The 22,089-nt window shown below is 41.5% G+C and overlaps 7 protein-coding genes across 9 annotated transcripts; 3 read left to right on the forward strand and 4 right to left on the reverse strand.

Moving 5' to 3' along the window:
• Positions 1 to 252: 252 nt before the first annotated feature.
• On the reverse strand, positions 253 to 10,217 carry LOC6559120 (arfGAP with SH3 domain, ANK repeat and PH domain-containing protein). Its single transcript, XM_032734298.2, is given in 14 exon segments — positions 253 to 1,291; positions 1,351 to 1,539; positions 1,861 to 1,908; positions 2,705 to 2,781; positions 2,845 to 3,712; positions 3,785 to 3,904; positions 3,972 to 4,084; positions 4,087 to 4,451; positions 4,516 to 4,951; positions 5,025 to 5,494; positions 6,098 to 6,438; positions 6,669 to 6,814; positions 6,874 to 6,946; positions 9,331 to 10,217. Coding segments are annotated over 14 exon segments (3,573 nt in total). The 5' UTR covers positions 9,460 to 10,217; the 3' UTR covers positions 253 to 1,093.
• A 304-nt stretch (positions 10,218 to 10,521) lies between these two features.
• LOC6559435 (nuclear pore complex protein Nup50) lies at positions 10,522 to 12,920 on the forward strand. The gene is made up of 3 exons (XM_032733931.1): positions 10,522 to 10,877; positions 10,939 to 12,416; positions 12,482 to 12,920. The coding sequence occupies exons 1-3, from the start codon at positions 10,661 to 10,663 to the stop codon at positions 12,818 to 12,820; spliced, it is 2,034 nt and encodes a 677-aa protein (XP_032589822.1). The 5' UTR covers positions 10,522 to 10,660; the 3' UTR covers positions 12,821 to 12,920.
• Positions 12,919 to 14,768, reverse strand: LOC6559436 (coilin). Its single transcript, XM_001987372.3, has 3 exons — positions 14,450 to 14,768; positions 13,155 to 14,385; positions 12,919 to 13,083 (listed from the first exon to the last, which is right to left on the reverse strand). The coding sequence occupies exons 1-3, from the start codon at positions 14,582 to 14,584 to the stop codon at positions 12,947 to 12,949; spliced, it is 1,503 nt and encodes a 500-aa protein (XP_001987408.2). The 5' UTR covers positions 14,585 to 14,768; the 3' UTR covers positions 12,919 to 12,946.
• A 155-nt stretch (positions 14,769 to 14,923) lies between these two features.
• Positions 14,924 to 16,497, forward strand: LOC6559437. Its single transcript, XM_001987373.3, has 3 exons — positions 14,924 to 15,303; positions 15,430 to 15,946; positions 16,026 to 16,497. Exons 1-3 carry the CDS (start codon positions 15,141 to 15,143, stop codon positions 16,495 to 16,497), a joined length of 1,152 nt encoding a protein of 383 aa, XP_001987409.1. The 5' UTR covers positions 14,924 to 15,140.
• Positions 16,498 to 17,408: 911 nt separating this feature from the next.
• Positions 17,409 to 18,701, reverse strand: LOC6559305 (snRNA-activating protein complex subunit 3). Its single transcript, XM_043214343.1, has one exon. It carries the CDS (start codon positions 18,699 to 18,701, stop codon positions 17,523 to 17,525), a length of 1,179 nt encoding a protein of 392 aa, XP_043070278.1. The 3' UTR covers positions 17,409 to 17,522.
• Positions 17,409 to 20,056, reverse strand: LOC116804931. 2 transcript variants are annotated; one of them, XM_032733935.2, is made up of 3 exons: positions 19,299 to 19,532; positions 18,956 to 19,233; positions 17,409 to 18,705 (listed from the first exon to the last, which is right to left on the reverse strand). In XM_032733935.2, the coding sequence occupies exons 1-2, from the start codon at positions 19,492 to 19,494 to the stop codon at positions 18,959 to 18,961; spliced, it is 471 nt and encodes a 156-aa protein (XP_032589826.1). In that variant the 5' UTR covers positions 19,495 to 19,532; the 3' UTR covers positions 17,409 to 18,705; positions 18,956 to 18,958. The 2 variants fall into 2 exon arrangements, with proteins under 2 accessions (XP_032589826.1, XP_032589827.1); XM_032733936.2 differs by lacking the exon at positions 17,409 to 18,705 and adding an exon at positions 19,987 to 20,056 and having other exon boundaries at positions 18,801 to 19,233; positions 19,299 to 19,617.
• A 123-nt stretch (positions 20,057 to 20,179) lies between these two features.
• Positions 20,180 to 22,035, forward strand: LOC6559306 (polyadenylate-binding protein 2). Of its 2 annotated transcripts, none has more exons than XM_032733933.2 (5): positions 20,180 to 20,278; positions 20,527 to 20,928; positions 20,996 to 21,129; positions 21,201 to 21,271; positions 21,700 to 22,035. In XM_032733933.2, the coding sequence occupies exons 1-4, from the start codon at positions 20,180 to 20,182 to the stop codon at positions 21,241 to 21,243; spliced, it is 678 nt and encodes a 225-aa protein (XP_032589824.1). In that variant the 3' UTR covers positions 21,244 to 21,271; positions 21,700 to 22,035. The 2 variants fall into 2 exon arrangements, with proteins under 2 accessions (XP_032589824.1, XP_001987412.1); XM_001987376.3 differs by having other exon boundaries at positions 21,204 to 21,271.
• The last annotated feature ends 54 nt before the right edge of the window (positions 22,036 to 22,089 follow it).

Here is a 22,089-nt window from a genome sequence, read left to right on the forward strand (position 1 = left end):
GTTTACTCTAAAAAAAATAGTATCTACAGTTTACATATACATAATGATGATGTGTGTGGTATAAAACAAAGTCAAAAAAGTCCAGAATTCTTAATGTTGCTCTCTAGACAGCGCTTTGGAATAAGATATACATATATGCATATATATTTAATGTGTGCTTAATTGCTAACAATTTCTAGGTACAGGGGGTTGAAATGTTTACTTATATTTTTATTTTTAGAGTTTTATATGTATGTTTTGTAATTATTTTTAAATATATATATATATATTTATTTATATGTAATAGCATTTGGGCTTTAGTTTTACGTTCGCAATTGAGTTAAGCTTTAATCTGAGTAAACTTTTGAATTAACGTTGTTTTATAAACTTTCATTTAAATCCATCAACAGTATTACATAATTTGTGTACGAGTTTATGTAAAGTAAGAAGCCAGACCAGGTCGGCTTTTTTTTTTGTTTTGTTAGTACATATGTTTTGTATATGTATTTATATATGGCAGCGTATTGTTAAGCATACATCAATACATAATTTCATAATTTTCCGATCCCGTGCAAACGAATGATGTATTTGATTTTTACAGCAATACAGGAGAGAGTAGCTTTTGAGGACAGCGTGATGTTTTTTCGGCTAACAAGTAGAGTCAGTTATTTGTATGGTTGGTTTAGTTATAGATAGAAACTATAGGCTATAACACATTTGCAGGACATATTCCGTTGTTAAAGCAATTCAAAGCGGCGCCTACTTATAGTATATGCTTTAGAAAGGATACAATATCAATTGAAATATACACAATAAGTGTTTACATAAGTATAATAGTATACTTTCAATAGGTGCGCTCTTAAAAGAAATAAATATCAATTATATGATTTACTTTACTTGCATCCGCTTGTGACACTTTTATAGCTTTGTGTGTGCTTACACAAAATAAAACAAAAAAATAAATAAATAAATACATTCAGTAGTAATTTTTGTGAATAAAAAAATGTAATAAATAATAAACGGTTTTTCAAAAAACATACACACACACACACACTCGCTCGCTCACACACATACTTTCAGCCAAAAACACACAGACACAAATAGATTCACCCACTTAATCTGGCAGCATATGCACAAAACTAACGGGAAACATGCCTCGTCTCCCCGGATGCCCCTCAATGATTCCCTCCATCCAGTTCTCGTCGTCTGTGCGCTCATTCAGCACAATTAGTATTTCACCCTCCTTAAATTCCAGCTCATCATCATTGTCCGCCACACAATCGTACAGCGCGCGACAGCGCCGTTGTCCATTCTAAATGATCACAATTAATTGAAAATATTGCAAATATTTCCATATATCATTTTACTCACATAGTGCAATTTTGCACCGGTGCCAACAACGCTGGGATTCTTCAATGGATTGTCGGGTGATGAGTTTAGCCTGTCATTATCGCTAGACGAGACATTCGACTCGGCGGAATGATCCAGACCGCCGCCAGAGGAGTCCATATCCGTGTGCCAGGACTCGTAGTCGGTGAAATTGGTGGATTGATTGATAAGCTATAAAATGGCAGGCATTATATATCAGTTAGGATCAAAAAGCAATTGCAAAGGTTTTGTTGTTTAGAGTTAGTGCAACAAATATTAGGAAACACAGAAGAACAGACGAAATTGTTTGAGTTGTTTTTTGTTTGGTTTGAGTAATGCGCGCATGGAGTTAGGAGAGCTTTTGCGATAATGCACAGGGCACATATAGTATAAAAAAAAAACAAAAACAAAAAACAAATACTTAAACAGAACAGAAGAACGAAACAACAACAAGAACGGCAAAATTTTGTTTGTTTTATTTGATTGTTTAGTTTGTTTGGCTCTGCAATTTACCGTTTCCTCGCTGGAATGCTCTAATCTCAACATGTTTTGTTGCTTGCGCTGAAAATTTGTGAATTACAGGAGATACACAGGATACATTGAAAACATTGCAAGTTCTCATCAACTACGACGCGAGCATCCTTTTTTACTTTGGCTTGCCCAGCAGCGAACTAGTGAATGACTCCCCATTACCGAATGCATCTTCATTGCCTGGTACCACTCTTGTATGCAGAGTTGTGTGCTGGAGATACCAAGTTAAGCCCAAACCTGACTTCAGCAACAATCAAATCTGTGCGCCAATTTCTTGTTACATATTTCTAATTTGTATTTGTTTCTTATTTGCTGAACAATCGCTTTTAATTTGACTGACGCGCTGTAAACTACTTTTTTGTTAGCGGTTCTACAAATTGTGGAGGGAATAATTAAATATATTTCCATGTTTCTATTTAAAATTGTTTGATATCCTAGAATTAATCATCAATAATTTACTTATAGCTCTTCATATAAGAAATCACAAATTTGAAATAGACTATAAACTATCTTGAAGTCCTGGAGTCGAATAGTATTTCGTTTACGACATCTCATCACACAAGGTATGCGAGCCTGTAAATCGCGTGAAAAAGGTTTCGGCAACGCATACTTTCTGCATTAAAGGATAATGCAGCATGTGGAGTGGGTTCTCTACTACTAGCGTGGCCATGTTTATGGAAAAGTATACCGGGCTGTGTTATAAATACAGATTCAAAGCTACTCCGCCAACAAAGTGCAGATTACGAATCGCATTTGTAATGGGGTCGATCTTTTCGCTGCTGGGTTGGTTGTAGCGCCCAAATAAGGATGCGAGCGAACAACTTACCTTGCGTGGAGGCGCAATCGGACCCTCATCCATGGAGCTGATGCTCTCGTTTGACTGACCATTTGGTATCTCGCGCTCTGTGCGGAATGCGAAAATAATTAGTTATATTTTTTAGTTTAGTTTTAAAATCAGTTGCTTACCTGCCGGCGGACCGGGCGGTGGTATTTTGGGTCTCACTAGCGCAGATTTGTCCACATGCTTGAGCATGGGCAGCTCTCCAGTGGGCGGCAGCACCAGCTTTGCACCAGCCAAGTGAACATTACGATTCAGTGACTCGCCGCTGGGTGACCGCTTATGGCCGAATGTGGTCATTGGCATAAGGCTGCTATTGCTGCCATTTCCAGCAACAGCACCACTGCCACTACCACCACCACCACCAGCTCCAGTAGCTCGCGGTGAGCTCTCCACGCTGCGCATGTGGGGCAACGTGCCATATGCCACGTCCATTGATTGATTCTTGTGATTGATGGTGCGTATGTCGTTCGCATCCATGTTCTGCGAGTGCCTGGGCGGATGCGGCAAAGTGCCGTAGAATATACTTGTGGGTGCGCCACTCAAAGTGCCGGGCGGCGGTGCAGGAGCAGCGCGCTTCTTTAACGAGTTCATGTTGGCTGTTGACGTGGATTTGCGGGCGCCCGTCACATGCGCCAGCTCGCTTTGCATATTCAAACTGTTGCGAGTTGCACGCACATTTTGGCTACAAGCGGAACTGGGACTAGAGCCACCACCACCACCACCGACACCACCAGCGCCAACGCCAACATTATTGCCGCTGTTGCTGGCGCTGACAATGCCCAAGTTGTTGCCACTGCCCAAATACTGGCCAACATTCGTGTGCTGTTTGGGTGAGGTGCCAGCGGATTGCGTATAGCTGGGCAGCGTAAACTGGCGACTTGGACAATTGGCAATTGGACTAGAACTGGACTGTATGGAATCGCAAGTGGAGGATCGTGACCGCAACACTGGCGAATCGCCACCAGCAAAGCTGGGTGGACGTGAGCGAGACTTCTATTTGGATTGGAGTAAATATCAGGTGATGTCAATATTGAATAATATATGGTAAGTTTAAGTTGTACTCACGCGCTCATCGATGACAGTCTCATCGTCACTGAAATCTGTGGAGCCATCCTCGTTGGGCAGATTCCAATCGGTGTTGATGTGATCAAAGGCGCTCTTCTCCCGCTTTATGGCACATTCAATCTGCACAGCAAACAAACACAAACATAAATGAAATCCTCTAAATATTTTCATTAAAAATTGAGCTTACCAGCTCCTTGCAGCTGTTGTGACCCATCTCTTTGGCAATGTCCAGCGCTGTTTTGTTCTGTGAATTTCGTAGCTCGTAGTCGGCGCCGGAGCGCAGGAGCAGTTTCATGCACTGCGACGATCGTGCAGTGCACAGAGATGCAGCGATGTATTTTTGCCGGTAACATCCAGCAGGCCGGGCGGATTGGTGGCTCGATTCAAGCCATTGGGCGGCATATTCTGTATGAGAAAATCAACAATGTGCAGCGTGGAGCCGCTTTCACGCAGCACGGCCAAATGGAGGGCAGTTTCGCCCGCATCGGAGCTGGGCAAACAGCAGGTGAGATCGGCACCCTCTGCCCACACCTGCAGCAGTTGGCTCATGTCCGCATGGACAATTGCCTGCTCCAGATCGCAGCGCAGATCATTGTCATCGGCACAGGTGCGCATCACATAGCGCTTGGCCACATATTTGGCGCGTATGAAATCATACCGCTCATCCCTGTAAATTGCAATAGAATTATTGAATACGAATGCATAGACGAGAGTCCAGCAGTTGAGCTTACATGCTGCTCTCATGACTGAGCTTGCCCCTGCCCAGCTTGGCCTCCATAATGTCATTCAGTGTGCTGTTGCCCATGGCACGTGCAATCAACAGATTCGCAGTGGTCAGATTGTCCAGCGTTAGGCTCTGGATGCGCGAGTGATGCACACCGAGATCACGATGCACACCCGAGCATTGGATGCAGACGAGGATGCCAAAGTTGAGGCTAATCCAGGTGACATCGTTACGTGAGCCACAATCGCAGCATCTATCATTGCCCGGCAGCAGTTGCACATAGCGAATCACCGTCTTCTGCAGCTCCACCAGGCTGGGGCTCATCTGGGGATTGGCATGCTGGAAGGCCTTGGTCAGTGCCTTCTCCTTACAGTTGACCAGAACAGCCATCCAAGCCTTCTGATCCGCCTCGTCCTCAGCTTGAAAATGATACGGTCGATTGTCTAATGGAGGATAAAGATTTAAATGTTAATCTTGTGGCGATTGGAATTATGTGTGTGCTTTGGAATCACTTACAGCTGATTAGATCGAAGCCACGCTTATCATCTGGCACCGGTTTAATTTGGCAGGTGAGCAGATTAACTCGCGTCGGTGGCTTTGATTCGTCCGCATGACAAATGTCCAGAAATCCGTCGCTGGTGACGCGGCAACGACGCTTCTGCCACACGCGTCGCACCTTGCCCTCGCTCTTCTTGAGCAAATGACCCTGACGCGTGACCCCGTGATGCTTGTCGCCCTGCAGCTGATGCAACGAGTAGCCGGCACCCGAACCACCAAAACCACCGCCACCACCACCACTGCGATTCTCCGACGTGGACGCATTGTCCACCCGCTCAAAGTCCGGTGTGCTGCGCAGCAATGTTCGCAGATCCAGCAAACTGCGCCTGTCCTCGTCCTGCTTCTGCTTGATCACGTGCAGCTTGTCGCTCAGATCGCCAATGTACGTGCCAAAGTGTTCGATCGTTTGCAGTCCATCTTTGAAGTAACTGCAATGCCAATGGACTTCAGTTATATAAATGCGTACACAATAAACAGTAAACAACAGCAAATAGGGCAATGTGCACAAGAGGCAATTACAGTGGCTAGCAGATACCCTGTGCCCAGCTTTAAATGGTATGATCTCATTTTTTCAAGTCTATTGGAGTGGGACTTTGAACATTTACAAACAACAAGTTTAAAATTCAATTTTATCGAAATGTATCAGAAGGTTTCAAGTTTTAGTGCTGAATTAATATAAATAATTTAATTTATTAGGCGATTATTTTTGCCAAATATATAACTTATTACTTGGAAATGTATCAGAAAAGTTTTAATGCAGAATTAATACAGATACAAACGCATACACACAAAGCTGACAGAGCTTAGAAAAATCTTAATTGAACTATAAATGATAAAGAGTTTGTAAAGGCTTTAGCTGTTGCGATCTCAACCAAATCAATGCAAATTTATACCTAATATATGCTGGGAGTTATCATACATACTGCATACATTTCGACAGCTTAAATATGCCCAATTTGAACAAATATGAGACTGGCACAGGGTGTACTAATTAGCATTCAGCTCAGCTTAGGCTGCGGCTAAAAACTTACTTATTCAGCGCGTGATAATACTCGATGAAATGCTGCAGCAGCTCAATGCCAGTTTTTGTTTTGATCTCTTTGTATTTGAGCAGATACTCGCAGGTATGCAGCTGATATAGGCGACGCTCCTTTTCCATTTCATCGGCAACGACAGCGGCATCGATCTCTGTTCGCACCATGCCCGCCTCCTTGGCCTGCGCCTTTTTCTCCTTCTCAATTTTGATAAATTTGGCCTCGTACTCTTTGGCCGCCTTATCGAATGGACGCTTCATATCGCCTTTGACGCCGCGCAGTTCGCTCTTTAGCATCGAATCCACCGGAAACATGACAATGTTGTTGATATTTTGCATCTGCCAATGAAAGTGGGACAACACCAGATAAGTTCAGGGTTAGTTTAATTGAGTGTGTTTTATTTTTAATTGCAATTTTATCATCTACTTTATGCAGATTAGATGAAACAGCATTGCTTGCGGATGGGTTCACAATGCACAATGCTTATCAGCAGTGATAAATAACATGAACTTGGCAATTAACTTAAATTTAATATTTCATATGTATATGTTATTATTTAATTACTGACCAGTGTTTTCATCAGCGCACTGAGCTCTTTGGTGACTACAGAGAACTTGAGAAACGCTGCTCCAATGTCGGGCTCATCCTGATCAATGACCTTGGTCCCCAGACGCTCCAGTCCCCGCACCATAATCATTTCATTTTCCACATGATCTATTTATGGTAAAGTGGTTTATAAATAAGCCAATCAAAATAGTTGACTATATACTTACTAATGCCAGAGTTATGTATGGCTTTAACGGCCTTCTTGAGTTTGGTCAGACCATCGCGATCGAATTCCAGTCGCTGCAAGGAATATAGATAGTAACTTTGATAAGTATAAAGACTGATTTGAGTTCACTTCACAAGCAAGATTGTATTTTTTGTTCTTCAATTTTGAAGTTGAAAGTTAATTCTATGCATTTCTGAGAGATTTCCCCTTTGATCCCTTGACACTTTTCTCATGCACTAGCATAACTCGTTTAACCTCTTGACTTTTCAATTAAAATTAATTCATTTTATTGAATTAGACACACTGTTGAATGCAGGCAATCAGTGCTTGCTTGTTCTACGAATTTGAAATAAGTTTGAAAATTGTAAAACCCTACAACTTTTTAGAGTTATGGACACGAAACTCTTGTCAAGAATTGATATGTTATGGGTATATGTATTGAACATGTACAAACATCTATTAAAAACCTATATCTAAGATTAGATAAACAAGGCGATAGTACGTCAATTTACAAACATAGCAACGGCTAAACAATTTACGATGTAATCTCTTATTTTGTGATGGTATAACACCTAAAATAGTAAGTGGGCAGCACGATAAGAAGAACTTTAGAACCTTGCTAATAAAGATTAGTCACAGTATATACGTATAGGTATGTATGTGGTTGTGAATGGTTCATAAACATTTGTGGCATGAGTTGTTGGCGCAAATATTTGGAACGCAAATTGCTTAGAACAATAACAAATTAAGTTGGTCAACCCAACAACTGGTTTCCGTTTCTCTTTCTAGCGACCAAGCGAGTTTTTGTTTTTTTTTTCTTCATCTATCCCTCATTTTTTTATCTTTATTCCGTTGTGTCGTGATAACAAAAGATGAAGTTCTTAATAATAAAAAAAAGAGGCGAGAAGCCGCCGTCTGGTCAAGTTACTTTTAGCCGAAAACCGCAATGTGTTTATATTATATAGCAATGTGGGCTTTGTGCAAAAGCAGCGCTGTAAATAATACACTTATTGTGTGTGAGGATTTAATTCTTGTTTCATATATGTATACATATATATAAATATATATATATATATATATATATATATATATATATATATATAGGGTCATATATGTGAATGTGTTTTTGTAATTTGGGCTATTTATAGGAGTGTGCCAAAAAGACAAAGACACAAATGAAAGGTGTGTCATTTTGGGTTCAGTTCATTCATTTATTGATTTGGACTTTTGAGGCGCATCAGCGAAATAAAATATGAAACATTTAATTTGCTGTCAAACATTTGTCAGGAACTAACACGAAAAACCAATCGTATCGAGCTGAGTGACGTGTATTAAAAAGGCAAAAAATTAAATTTAATTTGCTGCACACTGGTATCAAATTAAGAGAATGAAACTGAATGCACTAAATACTAAAAAAAAAAAAAAAAAAAAAAAAAAAAAAAAAAAACAATAGCGAAAGATGAAATTGTGTTTCAGACCCGCAAACCGCAACAAAAAACTATGAGCTCTGTAGATTATTACTCATATTGTAAACAGAAGCTTATGTTTATGTAATCCAAGCGCTATTTAGAATTCAGACCAAAATAATATTTGTGGCTGGAGGCCACTGTGACTCGGATGACAGCTGACGGCTAATTTTAGCTAAAGAATTGGAGCGCAGACAAGAAAAGTTCGAAGAAAAATGTTCTTAGGGAACACAGCATATAGAGGAATATGGGTGGGCCTATCTATATCTACATATATCAACATATATATAAATATGTATATAAAATTAACGCATTGTGGCAACGCGATTGATAAACTGTGATCGTGTGCAAGCTACATATTCGGTGCATATGGCAATGTCTGCTTAATCATACGCTTTTTCCGCCCGCACTTGCCCTTATCAGCAGCAGCGGCAATGTGCATAGCAATGTGTGTATTTTAGTTTTTTATAGGTTGTAACAAAAGCAGCTGCAGTGACTAAAAATAAAACATTGCATTGCTCGCTTGCATTTTGAAGGGGCGGCCAAGTGAGTCCCTGGGTGGAGGGGGGACGGGTTTCGCCAGCTGCATTGATTTCAGAATGTGCACTTTCATTATTTATGACTTTTGATGGAGGAGGAAGAAACCACCTGCAATTCCCGCCACCGACGACGACGTCATCGTAGAACAATTGCAAAGTAAAAGAGAGAGAGAGAGGGAGAAAAAGAGGTGGGAGAGGCGGGAGAGAAACGAATGTTGGGTTCACTTGGCTCAGTGCCAATGCAATGCATTTGCTTTCCATAGGACCACTATGGAAAAAACAAATTTGTTATTTTGTGGGAGAGTAAATAAAGAAAAGTAAATGTAGATGTGTGTGTGTGTGCATGCAATTTAAAGCGCTGGATCATTGATTAGCTACCTTGAACTTTTCCACACGTGAGGGAGAAAGAGAGAGCGACAGAACGAGAGAGAGAGAATGAGTGGTTTTGCTTACCTCTTCCAATATGCTAATCGTTTGACGGCAATCCGGCATGCGGGACGCAAATGTGGATGTGGTGGGCGAATTGTAATCATCGCGCGTCTCCTCCACAAACTCAGAGATGCCAATTAATGCTGGCGGCATTTTGATATTGTTGTATTGATGCTTTACTTTCTACTGGGCACACTTTTTTCTCCTTTTGTTGTTGTTTTTGTTTTTCTTATGGTTTGTGGTTTTTGCACACACTTAAGAGCACGACGAGCTTCAAGGACAGCGTATAATAAATGACGACGAGGGACGAGAGTGCAAATGGATAACAGAAACACGACCCGGACAGCTGCTGCTTTGAGACCAGCGACAAAGGATCACACGACGAGGCAACAGGAATAAGCAAGCAGGATAACAAGCGACAACGTTTACGATGCCTTAATTCGTGTTTCTGTGTGCGTATGTGTGAGTGTGTGTGTGTGCGTGAGTGAGCTGGGATTGGTGCTGGTGTTGTTGGTGTTGGTGCTGTTGTTGGCATGTACGTCTGTATTGGTGTACTCTTTGTTACTCTCTTCCTTTTACTGCGATTTTCACGTTATTCCTTTTTGATATTGTACACTACACTTTTACACACGCTGCCGTTGCACATTTGATTTACGCACACCACTTTTTTTTCGTGTTTGTTGTACACTTTTTAGGCGCGCCACCTGATCGCCTCATCTTTGCAGCAAAATTTGAGTCGCAGTCGAAGCGCAATTAATGTTACAGTAGTAGAGAAATGCGCCGCGCATATTTACAGTCCGCAACTGTTTTATCACATTGCTAAAAATTGTGTATGCTATCTGGACATTGATGCATAATTACTCTTGGTTTTTCACTTTTCACTTTTGACGCGCCTCCGAGCCGGATTTAAATTAAATATTATTAATATTGCAATTTTTTTGGTGTTCTGCTGGCGTCGTCGTCGCGTACACTGTTGTCTAGTGTTGCCCATAGTTTACTTTTAGGAAAGTGCTAAAAATGACCAAAAAAAAAAAACTACAAAAATTGTACAGCCAACGTCATGGGTACATGCTTCAGGGCTGCAAATTATATTGTTGTTCATTATACAGAAGGAACTCATGCAGTCGTTTGTGATATATTTTTGCAGAATCAATATATTAAGTTATTATTGTGATTTTTATCCTGAAAATACCAGCCACAATTCAAATCCGTGAACAAGCTCATTTTCATCGTTCCGCGAACTTGTTCATGTTCACTGCTTACTGAACAAACCAAGCACACTTTTGCTCCTCGAAAACATAAATATAAAAAATATTTATATTTGAATAATTTAAGTAATATACATTAAAAAGCAATGGCTGGCAAGCGACAAGCGACATCGCATTTGGACCACGAGAACTGGGAGCAAGAAGACGAGCCCGAAGAGCGAGGCACATTCAAAACGGCGCCGCCAGAAGAATTAAGAGCACGCGTTATCAAGAAGGCCACAAGGCGCCAGCCGGCAACCGGCGCAACCAAAGAGGGCGATGTCGTCGACACTCCGCGTAAAAGTGTTTTTAGTGGATTTTCAGGTGAGTGCGCAATTTTTCGCCGGGAGTTATATTATATTATTTGTATTATGTTGACATTTAGGTTTTGGCAAGCCGGCAACTGCCAGCGCAACTGCCGGCAACGCAGCCGGTTCGCCCTTTGCATTTCTATCCAAACTACCGGCAGTGACTGCCCCGGCAACGGATGCTGACTGCTTTGCGAAGCCCAGCAGCAGCACGGATGTGAAACGTACGCCGCCAGCGAAAATGTTCTCGTTGGACGCAAATTTCCGGAATGATTTCAAGACAAACAATGCCAATGCTGGAACAGCATCATCGACAGCAACAACAACCACAACGACAAGCACATCAATATTTGGCAATACTTCAGCATCAGCTGGTGGCAATAGTACCGCAAAGTCACCCAAGACGTACGTTCCTATGTTTAAGTCGTCGGTGGTATCCGTGGATCAGTCAGCGACAAATAGTAATCTATCACGCTATTCGGCCGAGTATCCCGATGAGGTGGGCGCATTGAATATGGCCATTGTCAAATTCCTGCAAGAGAGCGTGGACAAGAATCAATATTGCATACTGACGCCCGTATTCGACAGCTACGACAAATTCTTGAAGAAGCTGCAAGAGAAGTATGATCGCAAGCCCAGCACCACTACAATGTTTGCGTCCACCGTCACAGTTCCAACATCTTCAACTGCTCCACCAGCTGCCAGCTTCAAACTTGGCACAGCCAGCACTACGGGCGAAAAAACTGCACTTTCTGCGCCTGCTGCGGGCTTCTCCTTTAGCATACCCAGCACTTCCGCTTCCGATAAAAGTGCATCTTCTTCACCTGCTGCTGGCTTCATGTTTGGTAAACCCAGCAGCACGGCTGCAAGTGCCACGGAAAAAGCTGCACCCGCTGTGGGCTTCTCCTTTGGCATTTCAAGCACCACCACCAACACCACCGAAAAAGCTTCATCGTCCTTGAGTGCTGCACCCGGCGGTTTCTCGTTCCTTAAGCCAAGCACTCCCATTTCCACGACCAGTTCTAGCGACACCGCTTCACCGTCTCTGATCTTTGATAAGAAACCAAATTCCACCGCCACCACTAGTGGCACCACATCGACCATTACAACGCCACTCTTTTCCCTTGGTCCTGTACAAACGGCAAACGTATCACCGACCAAAACGGAGGCAACATCGAGCACAGCTTCGGGAGCCAGCATTTTCAGTCTGGGTGCTAAATCGGACAGCAATAAGGATCAGCTGCCAAAGCCGAGCTTCTTCTTCGGTGTCAATAATAGTGGTGCAGCTGCGGCCACCTCGTCGCCAAAAACAAATGGTTTCATCTTTGGCCTAAAGGGCACGGATGATAAGCCGAGCACATCGGGTTTTACGGGTTTCGGAAAGGCGGACACCGCCGCCGGCGAGACCAAGTCGCCCGCCTCCAGCGGTTTCTCCTTTGCAAGTGCTGCATCAACATTTTCGTTTGGTAATGTCAAACCGCCGACGGCTGCCGAAATTCAAGCCGCCGAAAAGGAAGAAGAAGAGGATAGTCCACCGGTGGTGCAGTTCAAGCAGGTAGAAGAAAAGCCATTTCTTGACGTATATCACGTAATTTAAAATTTATATTCAAATACCCGCAGGTGGTTGAGGACGATGCCATATTCTCGAAACGCTGCAAGGTGTTTGTGAAAAAGGGTGCAGACTACACTGATCGCGGTGTGGGCACGCTGTATTTGAAGCCCGTCAAGGATACAAAGAAGACACAGCTGCTGGTGCGTGCCGATACCAATCTGGGCAACATCTTGGTTAATCTTATACTCAGCGAGGGATTGCCCTGCCAGCGCATGGGCAAAAACAATGTTATGATGGTCTGCCTGCCCACGCCCGAGGAGGCCAAGCCATTGTCCATGTTACTGCGCGTGAAGACCGCCGAAGAGGCCGATGATCTATTGCAGCAAATCAAGAAGCATACAGTCTGAACAACATTCGCTCGACGAGTGCCTTGCAGCTCGTCCATTTATGTTATTTGATCGTTTATATCAACAAATTATGAAAAATAAATAAACACATGAAAATGTAGACGCCTTTATGTTAATCCTTTATTGTTAATCCACCTCGGACACGATTACCTTGGCATCGGTCAGTTCTTTCAGGTTCACATTCAAGATTGGGATCGAATCGTAAGAACCATCATAATTGTTGGCATATTGTCGCAGTATATGATTAATACCTCTGGCACAAGCTGAAATATAGGAATTAATACAATAATTCATAAGATATATATTTTTATTATATTATAGTGTAAGTAATTACCAATTATATGAATTGTTATTAGCTTTGTGCGACGATTGACATAGGAGCAGGTGCCAGCAATGTAATCGGTGAGAGAAGGATTTGAGCGCTTTGTCTGGTGTTGACCCCTCGATTTGGATAGCTTGAAGATCAGAGTTTCACCCACATTTGGTAGGTTCGTTAATGGTGCCGCATTCTGCAACATATCTGCAATTATATCCAATGACTCATCTTTCTGCACTGGTACTGGTTGGACATCCGCATCATTGGAATCATCCAAATTCGTGTCATCCAGCACCATAATATCATCTTCTGAGTCGGATGTCAACAGACTCTGCTCAGCAACAGGCGTTGGTTCTTCGGCAATTGACTGCTCCTCCAGCATAGTGGAATCCTCTTTTACTTGACGGGGTGAAGCAACTTGCGTTGATTGTTTCTGATCCGCTTCAACTTCAACTTCAGCTGCAACTGCAGTCGATGTTTCTGTTTCCTTCACTGACACATCTTTGATTGCTTCTGCAGAGATTTGCCTTACAGGCGCTGTTATAACAATATCTTCTAAAATTTTAATCGGTTCTGATATGCGTGGCAGTTTAAATGTGCGCACCAAATTACTGTTTAGCTCCATTAGCGGACAACGAAACTCAACTTGTGGATCCTCTTTTGTAGCTGGACAGCTCGTCTCCATTGCTGTCGCATTTGCTGTCGCATTTGTTGTCTTCGTTTCCATTTCATCATCCTGATAGATTATGTGTTTATTGGAGCTATTCGTTGCATTAACACAACTCTGAATTCCAGCATCTGTTTTGGTTGTTTGCAAGCGCATTGACTGATTTGACGTAAGAATTTCTTCATGGAGCTGTGTGCTGCTCACTTTTGGCCCTCTAGATTCCTCCTGAAGCTCATTATTTTTTCTCTTGGATTTATTTCCTTTGGGACCTTTTCCACAAACACTATTCGACTTGTCTAGCTTGGATTGAGGCTCCATAAATGTTGCTTCATCTTGCGAAACAGTTTTGCACTTCGATCGCTTGGGAAAATTGGGTGTGGAGCTTATATGCTCTATTTCCGTTTCGACGGAACGATTTTTGCGTTTTCTGCTTATTTCAGCCACATTTTGAAGGCTGCGGTCCACTTGCTCTTCATCAAAATTTAGTTGAAATACCTTGACCGATTCGACGGCTACGAGTACCTTTATGGATTCCTTTGGTGGCAGATAATATCCATCGTTGGTCAACAAACTTATATTTTTCTATGTGATTCAAATAATCCTCTTTAAAATGCAATTCAATTCCAAAGTTTAAAAACAAATTTACCAGTTGGAACAACTTTTGAATGTGATTCTGTAGATCCTTGACATTCAGCCATGTGGCATCAACCAATACTAAAGAACAGCTGCGAGCGTCGGTGAAAAAGTTGGATAGATCCACTTTTATGGGCAAATTGTCCATTCTTATATTGTTTTATTCTTGTTCAAAACAAACTATGAACATATGTGTATATGCACTGTGCTATCGGCGGCTTATCGATACAAGAAGTTATCGAGTAAGTTCGAACCTTTACCATTAAAAGCATCGAAAAGGGTATAATGTGCGGGCTGGCTCTATACAGAATTTTAACTTTTGAAAACAGCTACACATCTTTCATATATAAGAAAGTTGAGTATTAGACAGATGGCGAATGGGGATATACAATATTTGGAATATAAATAAAATGTTTACAAGCATTCCATATAAACAAATGTGAGATTACCGGATTTAAGGGGTATCTTTGCACCAGCACACGCAACTAGTGTATTTTTACTCACCCAAAGTATCGATACATTGAACATTCCTCGCACAGAAAGCCCTTCCACTTCTTGTATACTACTCCAAACGAAAACGAAAACAAAAAGTTTCTTATCACATTAAATTTAAGTTTAGTCATCGGATTACCTATATAGACCAAGAATGTGATAATTATTGGGCACAGTTAATCCCAAATAACTCGCACGCGAAATTAGTCAACATGAGTAACGGCGAGAACAACACAAACTCACGCACCCAAAACCAAGGCCAAGGTGCTGTTGATGCCAATACGAGTGGGAGTGCAGCAGCGGGAATCGCCAATCGAGCCAGGAGCCAAAACCCATCCAGCCAGGGATTGCTAGCACTCGGCAACATGGAGCAGAGTAAGTACCTCGTTTTTGTTTCATTTTCAGTAAAAGATAATAGAAGGAATTTGGGTGGGGAATCTAATCCAAATTGAGTTTAACTTCATTTAATTTACTAATGGGTTATTTTCAAATCCTGTGCAGCCGCTGGAGCAGTAGCAACAAAGGCAGCTACTAAAGAAAAGCGTAGCTGGTTTCATTCATTGACCAGACGCAAGAAGTCCGATTCAGCCAGTTCGAGTTTAACAGTTGCCGCTAGCTCGCACGCTGTGCAGCTGCATACAAACAATAACAATGAGCCCATGGAGGCAAGTTGCAGCACAGCTGCATCCGTTGGCAACAACTGCAGCAGCAGCAGCAACAACAGCACTATTGGCGGCGTTATGCGCAAGCGCAAGGAAAAGAAAAATGTCTTCACCCGTCTTGGCAAGAAGATGGGCCTGGGCCTGAGTGCCCTGCGCAACTGGCACTCCATGGGCGATGACTGTGACTGCGATGGCGGCACCACAGATGCAATGTACGAGTTTCTATCGCCGCCCATTGCCAGCGAGCCGACACTACCATTTACACATGACTACATGCGATTCATAAGTAAAAAGTGGCTGGAGCGACAGGAATCACCCAATGTGGTCATGTACACGACATGCTCGGAAATGCTCAAGTATGTGTTTTAGCATTCTCCCATTGATGAATCATGTGCGTGACGAATGCTTTTATCTTTGTGTTTTTTTTTTTTGCAGTCAAGTTTGGTATTGGGGCGAGATTTCGCGTCGCGATTCCCAGCGTCAGCTGAGTGACAAGCCAACGGGATCGTTTTTGGTAAGGGACTCGGAGACGAGCGGTTCCCAATTTACGCTCAGCTTTCGCATTATGAACGTAACGCTGCATTATCGTTTGGAATATCGGGATCAATTTTGGCACTTTGAGGAATTGAAATATGGTTCGATTGTCCAGATGATTGACGACATACTACATCGGTGTACGAACGACAATTTTGTGTGCTTTGTAAAAGTGCCCAACGAGATGCAGCCACCGTTTCCAGTCATTCTCAAGTATCCGCTCAGCCGATATTTGAACATGCCCAAGTTGCAGGATCTGTGCCGACGGGTCCTGCAGCGTCAAATGCCCGTCGCTGAGCTAGCCAAACTACCGGTGCCGGCCCAAATGCTAGAGTATCTAAGCGTTGAGCGTGAATTGGTATTTCAAAGCTAGGCATTACCTTCGGCTGGTATTAGCTTTAATCAAAGTGAACAACCAAAGAGGTTAAAAGGCAGCTGGAGAACCACCAGTTATACATAACTACTTTTAATTCAATTGCCTGAATCTTGAAAGAGATTTGCGCGTGTCTTGCGCATCTTTTCAACACGCACGACTTTTTTATATTTGTATTGACTTATTGAAATCTGTACGTTGTTTAATTTAATATACTTTTTCCTTAATTAATATTTGTACGGAGAAAATGTAACTAACCGAGAATTAGTATCAGAATCTGTTGAGCTTCTAGAATTATTTTGTCTTTCCTTAACTTTTATACCAAGTCGTAATGTGCTCTGATTTATTAATGCGGACACGGCGTGTTGATTCCAGTAATTAAAGCAATCACGATACGCGTCTAATTCTAGAAGGCCATAAAGTGTTTCAAAGCATTTTCATACACACATAAACACACACACACACAGAAAAGCGATTTATACACGCACAAGTGAAAATTGATACTTTACAGTATATATACAATAGCATACTATACATATGGTAATATGTATGTTTTTACTCTGTATTATCTAAGTATATTTGTGTTCATATATAGAATACACATATGTTAATATTGGCCAAAATTAATCTTATTAAATCGTTTGCCCTTGGGTCCTGGTCAAGTCTGTGCGCCTAATTGATATTGAAACTAATTTAAATATATATGAATATGAATATGTGTGTGAAGCTCCCTAAAAGGTATTTATAAAAAAATCAATGTAACTCATACATATAATACTGTTAAGACCGCAGCTCAATGGAGCTAACGATATTTGTGTTAAATTTCCATTTGATTCCTAACTAACTCCTGCTAATAGACTATATACTATATGTGTGCATATAGTACTTGAATTGAAATTGAGCAGCATATGTTTAACTATATATTGTTACATTGTGTATTGGCAACGTTTTATTTAACGAACAGTATGAATCATTTATGTTTGCATATATTTTATCAAAACGAAATTAAATTAAAATATATATAATTAATGGCTATCGTTATTGCCGTTATCACTTATGTCCAATATCTCCTGCAGCTGTTTTGCCACCTCATCATCGGACCGCTCTGAATTATCATATATACGATAAGCCCTAAACTGCCCCACCTTTTTGCCATCCACATAGTTATAGCTGTAGTGACAGCTGCGACACAAATATGCCGGATCGTGCAACTGCCTGCGGGACTGCTCCACAATGAAATGATAGCTGCGTATACCGCAAATGAAGCACGCTCGTCCATTGAAAGGGTTGAAGGCGCGTAGATAGGGATACGAGCTGCTGCACAGGATATGAGGCCAGACGACCTCCACCTGGGAGAACACAAACAGATGCTCGCAATTGCCATGATGCAGATATTGCAATGGTGCGCCCAGTCGTACGGTGAGATCCAGAAACCGTGTACTTTCCATCGCTGCAACCTTGAGTCCTTCGTCCTGGAAACCACTTGCTGTGCGCGCCCATTGGAGCACCGTTTTTGAGTAGTCGCAATTATTTGGATTGCGTGTATCATTGTAGAATGTGTCATTGATAAAGAAATAGCCGGGATTTGTATCAAGCACAGGCAGCGGCGCCTCCGGATCCTCGCTAATATCCACAAACCGTTTGCCGTTGCAAATGCAGGAGATTTTGTCACGCAGCTCGGTCAGATAGTTGCTGCCCAGGCACACGAATTCCTCAGCAAACATTGGACGCTCCAGTTTGTAGTTCCGATGCGAAGCACGTGGCGGTCGATAGAAGCGCACTGTTATCGCCAGATCGAATTGCTGGAGGGACCACATTGGTTTTAGATCACCGCTGGTCAGCGATTCGGAAATCAAACGGTAACTGTATTGTGTGCGTGCAAACGGATTGCCAGGTTTATAATCCTTATGCTCCTTTATTGCCGTGTAGGTCTTGGGCACATTGTCATCTGCTTGTGGCTTTGGCCTGGTGTGTCGTCGCATCTCATTCCCCGGTTCAAATACGTTGATCAGGTTATCGTCCGACGTAGCCAGCAATTGCAACGAGCAGCTGGCTTCCACATCCGGCGATACCGGTGAATTCTCAGCAAAATAAAAGGGAATATTGTCTGTGTTCTCATTTGAACTGTTTAGCTGGTTTTTATATTCGTCTAGAAATTGCCTTAGGCTAATAGGTGGTTGCGGGGACTCGAGCACGTTCTCCATTATGCTACAAAGGGATACAAAAACTGTAAGGAAATCTGGACAATATTTGATTTAGTAGTATAACTGAGCAAGTGACATGCAAAAAGGATATGCCAAAAGAATGTTAGGTTAGGTTATACAGATCTTTAATGGTTTTGTAATTGAAAGCCATACAAATTAATGCATAGCTAAATGCAATATGAATAAAGCATGTTCAAAGAGAAATTAATCAACTTCGTTGCGTGTCACGTGCCCAGCTCTAGTTTCGCACATACAGTTTACTGCTCTTTGCCAAATTTGTTAATTGCGTCCCTGTAGCTGATATTGAGCTTAAGTGATTGTGATTTAGCTTCCTCTGGCTGATGTTCCTCTTCTACTTTAATATCTTGTGGCAGGTTTTCAATGTAGACACGCTCGAAACTGATGACTTTATCGGATTTATTAACGTATTTATATTGTTGTCGACAAACTGGCTCATAAAGTGGATCTCCGAATACGCTGTTGGTGTCTTTCTCAAAGAACACATTGGTGCCCAATGCCATATCATAAGATCCTGCAACAATGCATATAATTGTTTATCGTAATTTTCGGCTGCTCTAATTAATATTCATGGCGCACCTTTGAATATGTTTCCATTTATTTCGGCCATGGGTGTTTCGCTCTCAATGGCAATTATGCGGATGGCAGCATCCTCGTGCTTCAGTTGATGGGGCGCCAGATGATTTTTAAAGTCGGCGTACACCAAATATTCGGTTTCCTCGTACTCCGAGTCAGAATCGCTCATGGTAAATGGAAAGTGAATACTATTTTGCATCTACCATACTTGTTTGATATCGATAATTAATTATCGCAGTAAACGATATTTTGAAAGTTCCGTCGCTAAAAACGAGGCGAATCTATATTCGCTGCGGGTTTTTTTGCGTTGACAAAATTGTTTCTGTGAAAAAGTGTCAGACTGTTGTAAATACAGAAATAATATTAAATTTAATTGCTGCCGTTTTTGTTCAAAAGTGGGAGCAAGTTAAACCGTAAAGGCTTGAGCGAAAAAATCATCGAAATCAATTTTAATATATAGTTGCCGTCGGGAGTAGCGTGTGTGGATTAACATTAGGCAGCGGCCATTTTGAGCGAACGCAGAAACGTCAGCAGCAGCAGCGCCTTGTATTTTGACGTAAGTGGTTGTTTTAGTGTAATTCTAAAGATGCAAACGTGTACACATAATTTATGTTATACATCAAAGTTGAATGCAATAAATAATTTTCAGCAGGCAGAAAATAGCGCCAAGTAAAAAGAATTTGGCACGTACGTTTAATCAGGGCATTCTTTATTAATCCAAATTCGCTCTTTCACCACATCCGCCTCTTTGCAGTGAATTGCGATAACGATAACTATCAGAGTTCGATAACTACCACTGTAAGCTTTTACGCGACAAAGTTTGGCTTCGTAAACATAAACAAAGCACCAAAGTTCAAAAACAACATAAAAGAAAAACTAGTAAAATGGCAGATGAAGATATTACTTTAAACGAAGACCAGCTCTTGGAGTCGCTGGATGAGACAAACGGTGAACAGGAGGCTGAAATTGTGACTGAAACAGAGGTGAGTGTTGGTCGACATTAAACCAGTTTTCATTTGGCCTTACATGCCAAAAGCACCGAAATTCGCAGAAAAAGCTTTATGGAAAAGCTCGCGAAACAAAGCGGCCGCCATTTTCGAAGCGTCTTTATTCACTTCATTTAGTCATTGTCCAGCTTAAACCACATATCGCATTTTTTAGCATTTCGAATTGAATGCAAGTTTGAATTAACTGAAATCAATATATTTGCTGATTTTACTAAACACTTAAGGAGGAAGGCAGCATGCAGATCGATCCAGAACTAGAGGCCATCAAGGCACGCGTCAAAGAAATGGAGGAAGAGGCTGAAAAGATCAAACAAATGCAGTCCGAGGTCGACAAACAAATGGCTGGCGGTTCAACAACCGGTTTGGCAACCGTGCCGCTTTCACTTGAAGAGAAACAGGAGATAGACACGAGGTCCGTCTATGTGGGCAACGTGGACTATGGTGCATCCGCCGAGGAGCTGGAGGCACATTTCCATGGATGCGGCACAATCAATCGTGTTACCATTCTATGCAACAAGGCTGATGGGCATCCCAAGGGTTTTGCCTATATTGAATTTGGTTCGAAGGAATATGTTGAGACTGCACTGGCCATGAACGAAACGCTCTTCCGAGGACGTCAAATTAAGGTGTGTCCCTTTTATTTTTATGGTTTTTTTTTTTAAGATACTAATAATACTTGTTATCTTCTTGCAGGTCATGTCGAAGCGGACAAACCGGCCTGGACTCTCCACCACAAATCGGTTCGCACGCGGCAGCTTCCGGGGCCGAGGGGCACGCGTCTCCCGCTCCTGCTGTCACTCCACTTTCCGTGGCGCTCGGCGCGCAATGTAAGGCACATGGCATTTAACCCAGCCAACTAATATGATATGTGCTAATTTCGGTCTGTGTTTCGTTTCAGAAGAGGTTACCGCGGACGCGCCAATTACTATGCGCCGTATTGATAATTGTTTTTGCTTAAATTATAGTAAGGTAAGTTGACTGATCAAAAACTCTCAATTGTCTCAGAGATTATGCATTTGTGATAGGAAAAGTGCTCAATTCGTCAACGATTTGATTACTTTTCCATATTCATTATAAAGCTGTATATCAATATTTTATATGTTGTCCGCTTAAAAAAAAAAAAAAAAAAAAAAAAAGCAAATGCATCCAGATCTTTGCATTAGAAAGTGCACTAATATGTACCATGTACCTCTTAACCCATACATAGACACATTTGTGTTTGTCTCCATTTGCAATCCGTTCTTGTAATTTGTGTGCACCTTGCGCCTTTTCCGTCTGTTAATCTGCTGGGAATTTGTATCCTTAACATACTCGTGGATTGGGGGCACTTGAATACCAACAACTATTTAGTTTGATTTTTAACACAATTCTTTAATCCAATCAATATTTGATTTCAGATTTTTTTAATATATAATTTCAAAAAACATTTTATTGCCAAAACTTCTTTGTAATAAATGCAAAAAAAAAGAAAATGCAAGAGTACGCCACCAAAAAAAAATTAAATATATTATACATGCAAGTAATAATAATAAAAAAAAATGAACAGCAGCAACGAAAAAAATTTCTAAAACAGGCGCAAAAAAGATGAAAACCAATAAAATGAAAATCAACAAGGAAAAAAGAAAAAAAAAACGTAACTTGGCTATAATGTTTTTTGAAGCACCCAACACCACAAACACCCCTTTATCACACTTTTTAATTTTTCTCAAATAAATAATATATATATACATTTATATATAAACTGCCTAACTAAAAAAAGAAGAGGAAAAGAGTTTGTAAAAAAAGCA

Source organism: Drosophila grimshawi, unplaced genomic scaffold (assembly GCF_018153295.1).
Source record: "Drosophila grimshawi isolate 15287-2541.00 unplaced genomic scaffold, ASM1815329v1 contig_1369, whole genome shotgun sequence".
Classification (NCBI taxonomy): domain Eukaryota; kingdom Metazoa; phylum Arthropoda; class Insecta; order Diptera; family Drosophilidae; genus Drosophila; species Drosophila grimshawi.

Excerpts from the sequence above, each read along its gene's own strand:
- LOC6559306 (XM_032733933.2), top strand. The coding sequence starts at position 20,180 with ATGGCAGATGAAGATATTACTTTAAACGAAGACCAGCTCTTGGAGTCG. Across the intron at positions 20,279-20,526 it reads AAATTGTGACTGAAACAGAG|GAGGAAGGCAGCATGCAGAT; the intron begins GTGAGTGTTGGT and ends TAAACACTTAAG. Across the intron at positions 20,929-20,995 it reads TCCGAGGACGTCAAATTAAG|GTCATGTCGAAGCGGACAAA; the intron begins GTGTGTCCCTTT and ends ATCTTCTTGCAG.
- LOC6559305 (XM_043214343.1), bottom strand. The coding sequence starts at position 18,701 with ATGGAGAACGTGCTCGAGTCCCCGCAACCACCTATTAGCCTAAGGCAA.
- LOC6559436 (XM_001987372.3), bottom strand. The coding sequence starts at position 14,584 with ATGGACAATTTGCCCATAAAAGTGGATCTATCCAACTTTTTCACCGAC. Across the intron at positions 14,386-14,449 it reads TTCAAAAGTTGTTCCAACTG|AAAAATATAAGTTTGTTGAC; the intron begins GTAAATTTGTTT and ends TGAATCACATAG. Across the intron at positions 13,084-13,154 it reads AATAACAATTCATATAATTG|CTTGTGCCAGAGGTATTAAT; the intron begins GTAATTACTTAC and ends CCTATATTTCAG.
- LOC6559435 (XM_032733931.1), top strand. The coding sequence starts at position 10,661 with ATGGCTGGCAAGCGACAAGCGACATCGCATTTGGACCACGAGAACTGG. Across the intron at positions 10,878-10,938 it reads TGTTTTTAGTGGATTTTCAG|GTTTTGGCAAGCCGGCAACT; the intron begins GTGAGTGCGCAA and ends GTTGACATTTAG. Across the intron at positions 12,417-12,481 it reads CGGTGGTGCAGTTCAAGCAG|GTGGTTGAGGACGATGCCAT; the intron begins GTAGAAGAAAAG and ends AAATACCCGCAG.
- LOC6559437 (XM_001987373.3), top strand. The coding sequence starts at position 15,141 with ATGAGTAACGGCGAGAACAACACAAACTCACGCACCCAAAACCAAGGC. Across the intron at positions 15,304-15,429 it reads ACTCGGCAACATGGAGCAGA|CCGCTGGAGCAGTAGCAACA; the intron begins GTAAGTACCTCG and ends AATCCTGTGCAG. Across the intron at positions 15,947-16,025 it reads ACATGCTCGGAAATGCTCAA|TCAAGTTTGGTATTGGGGCG; the intron begins GTATGTGTTTTA and ends TTTTTTTTGCAG.
- LOC116804931 (XM_032733935.2), bottom strand. The coding sequence starts at position 19,494 with ATGCAAAATAGTATTCACTTTCCATTTACCATGAGCGATTCTGACTCG. Across the intron at positions 19,234-19,298 it reads AAATGGAAACATATTCAAAG|GATCTTATGATATGGCATTG; the intron begins GTGCGCCATGAA and ends GCATTGTTGCAG.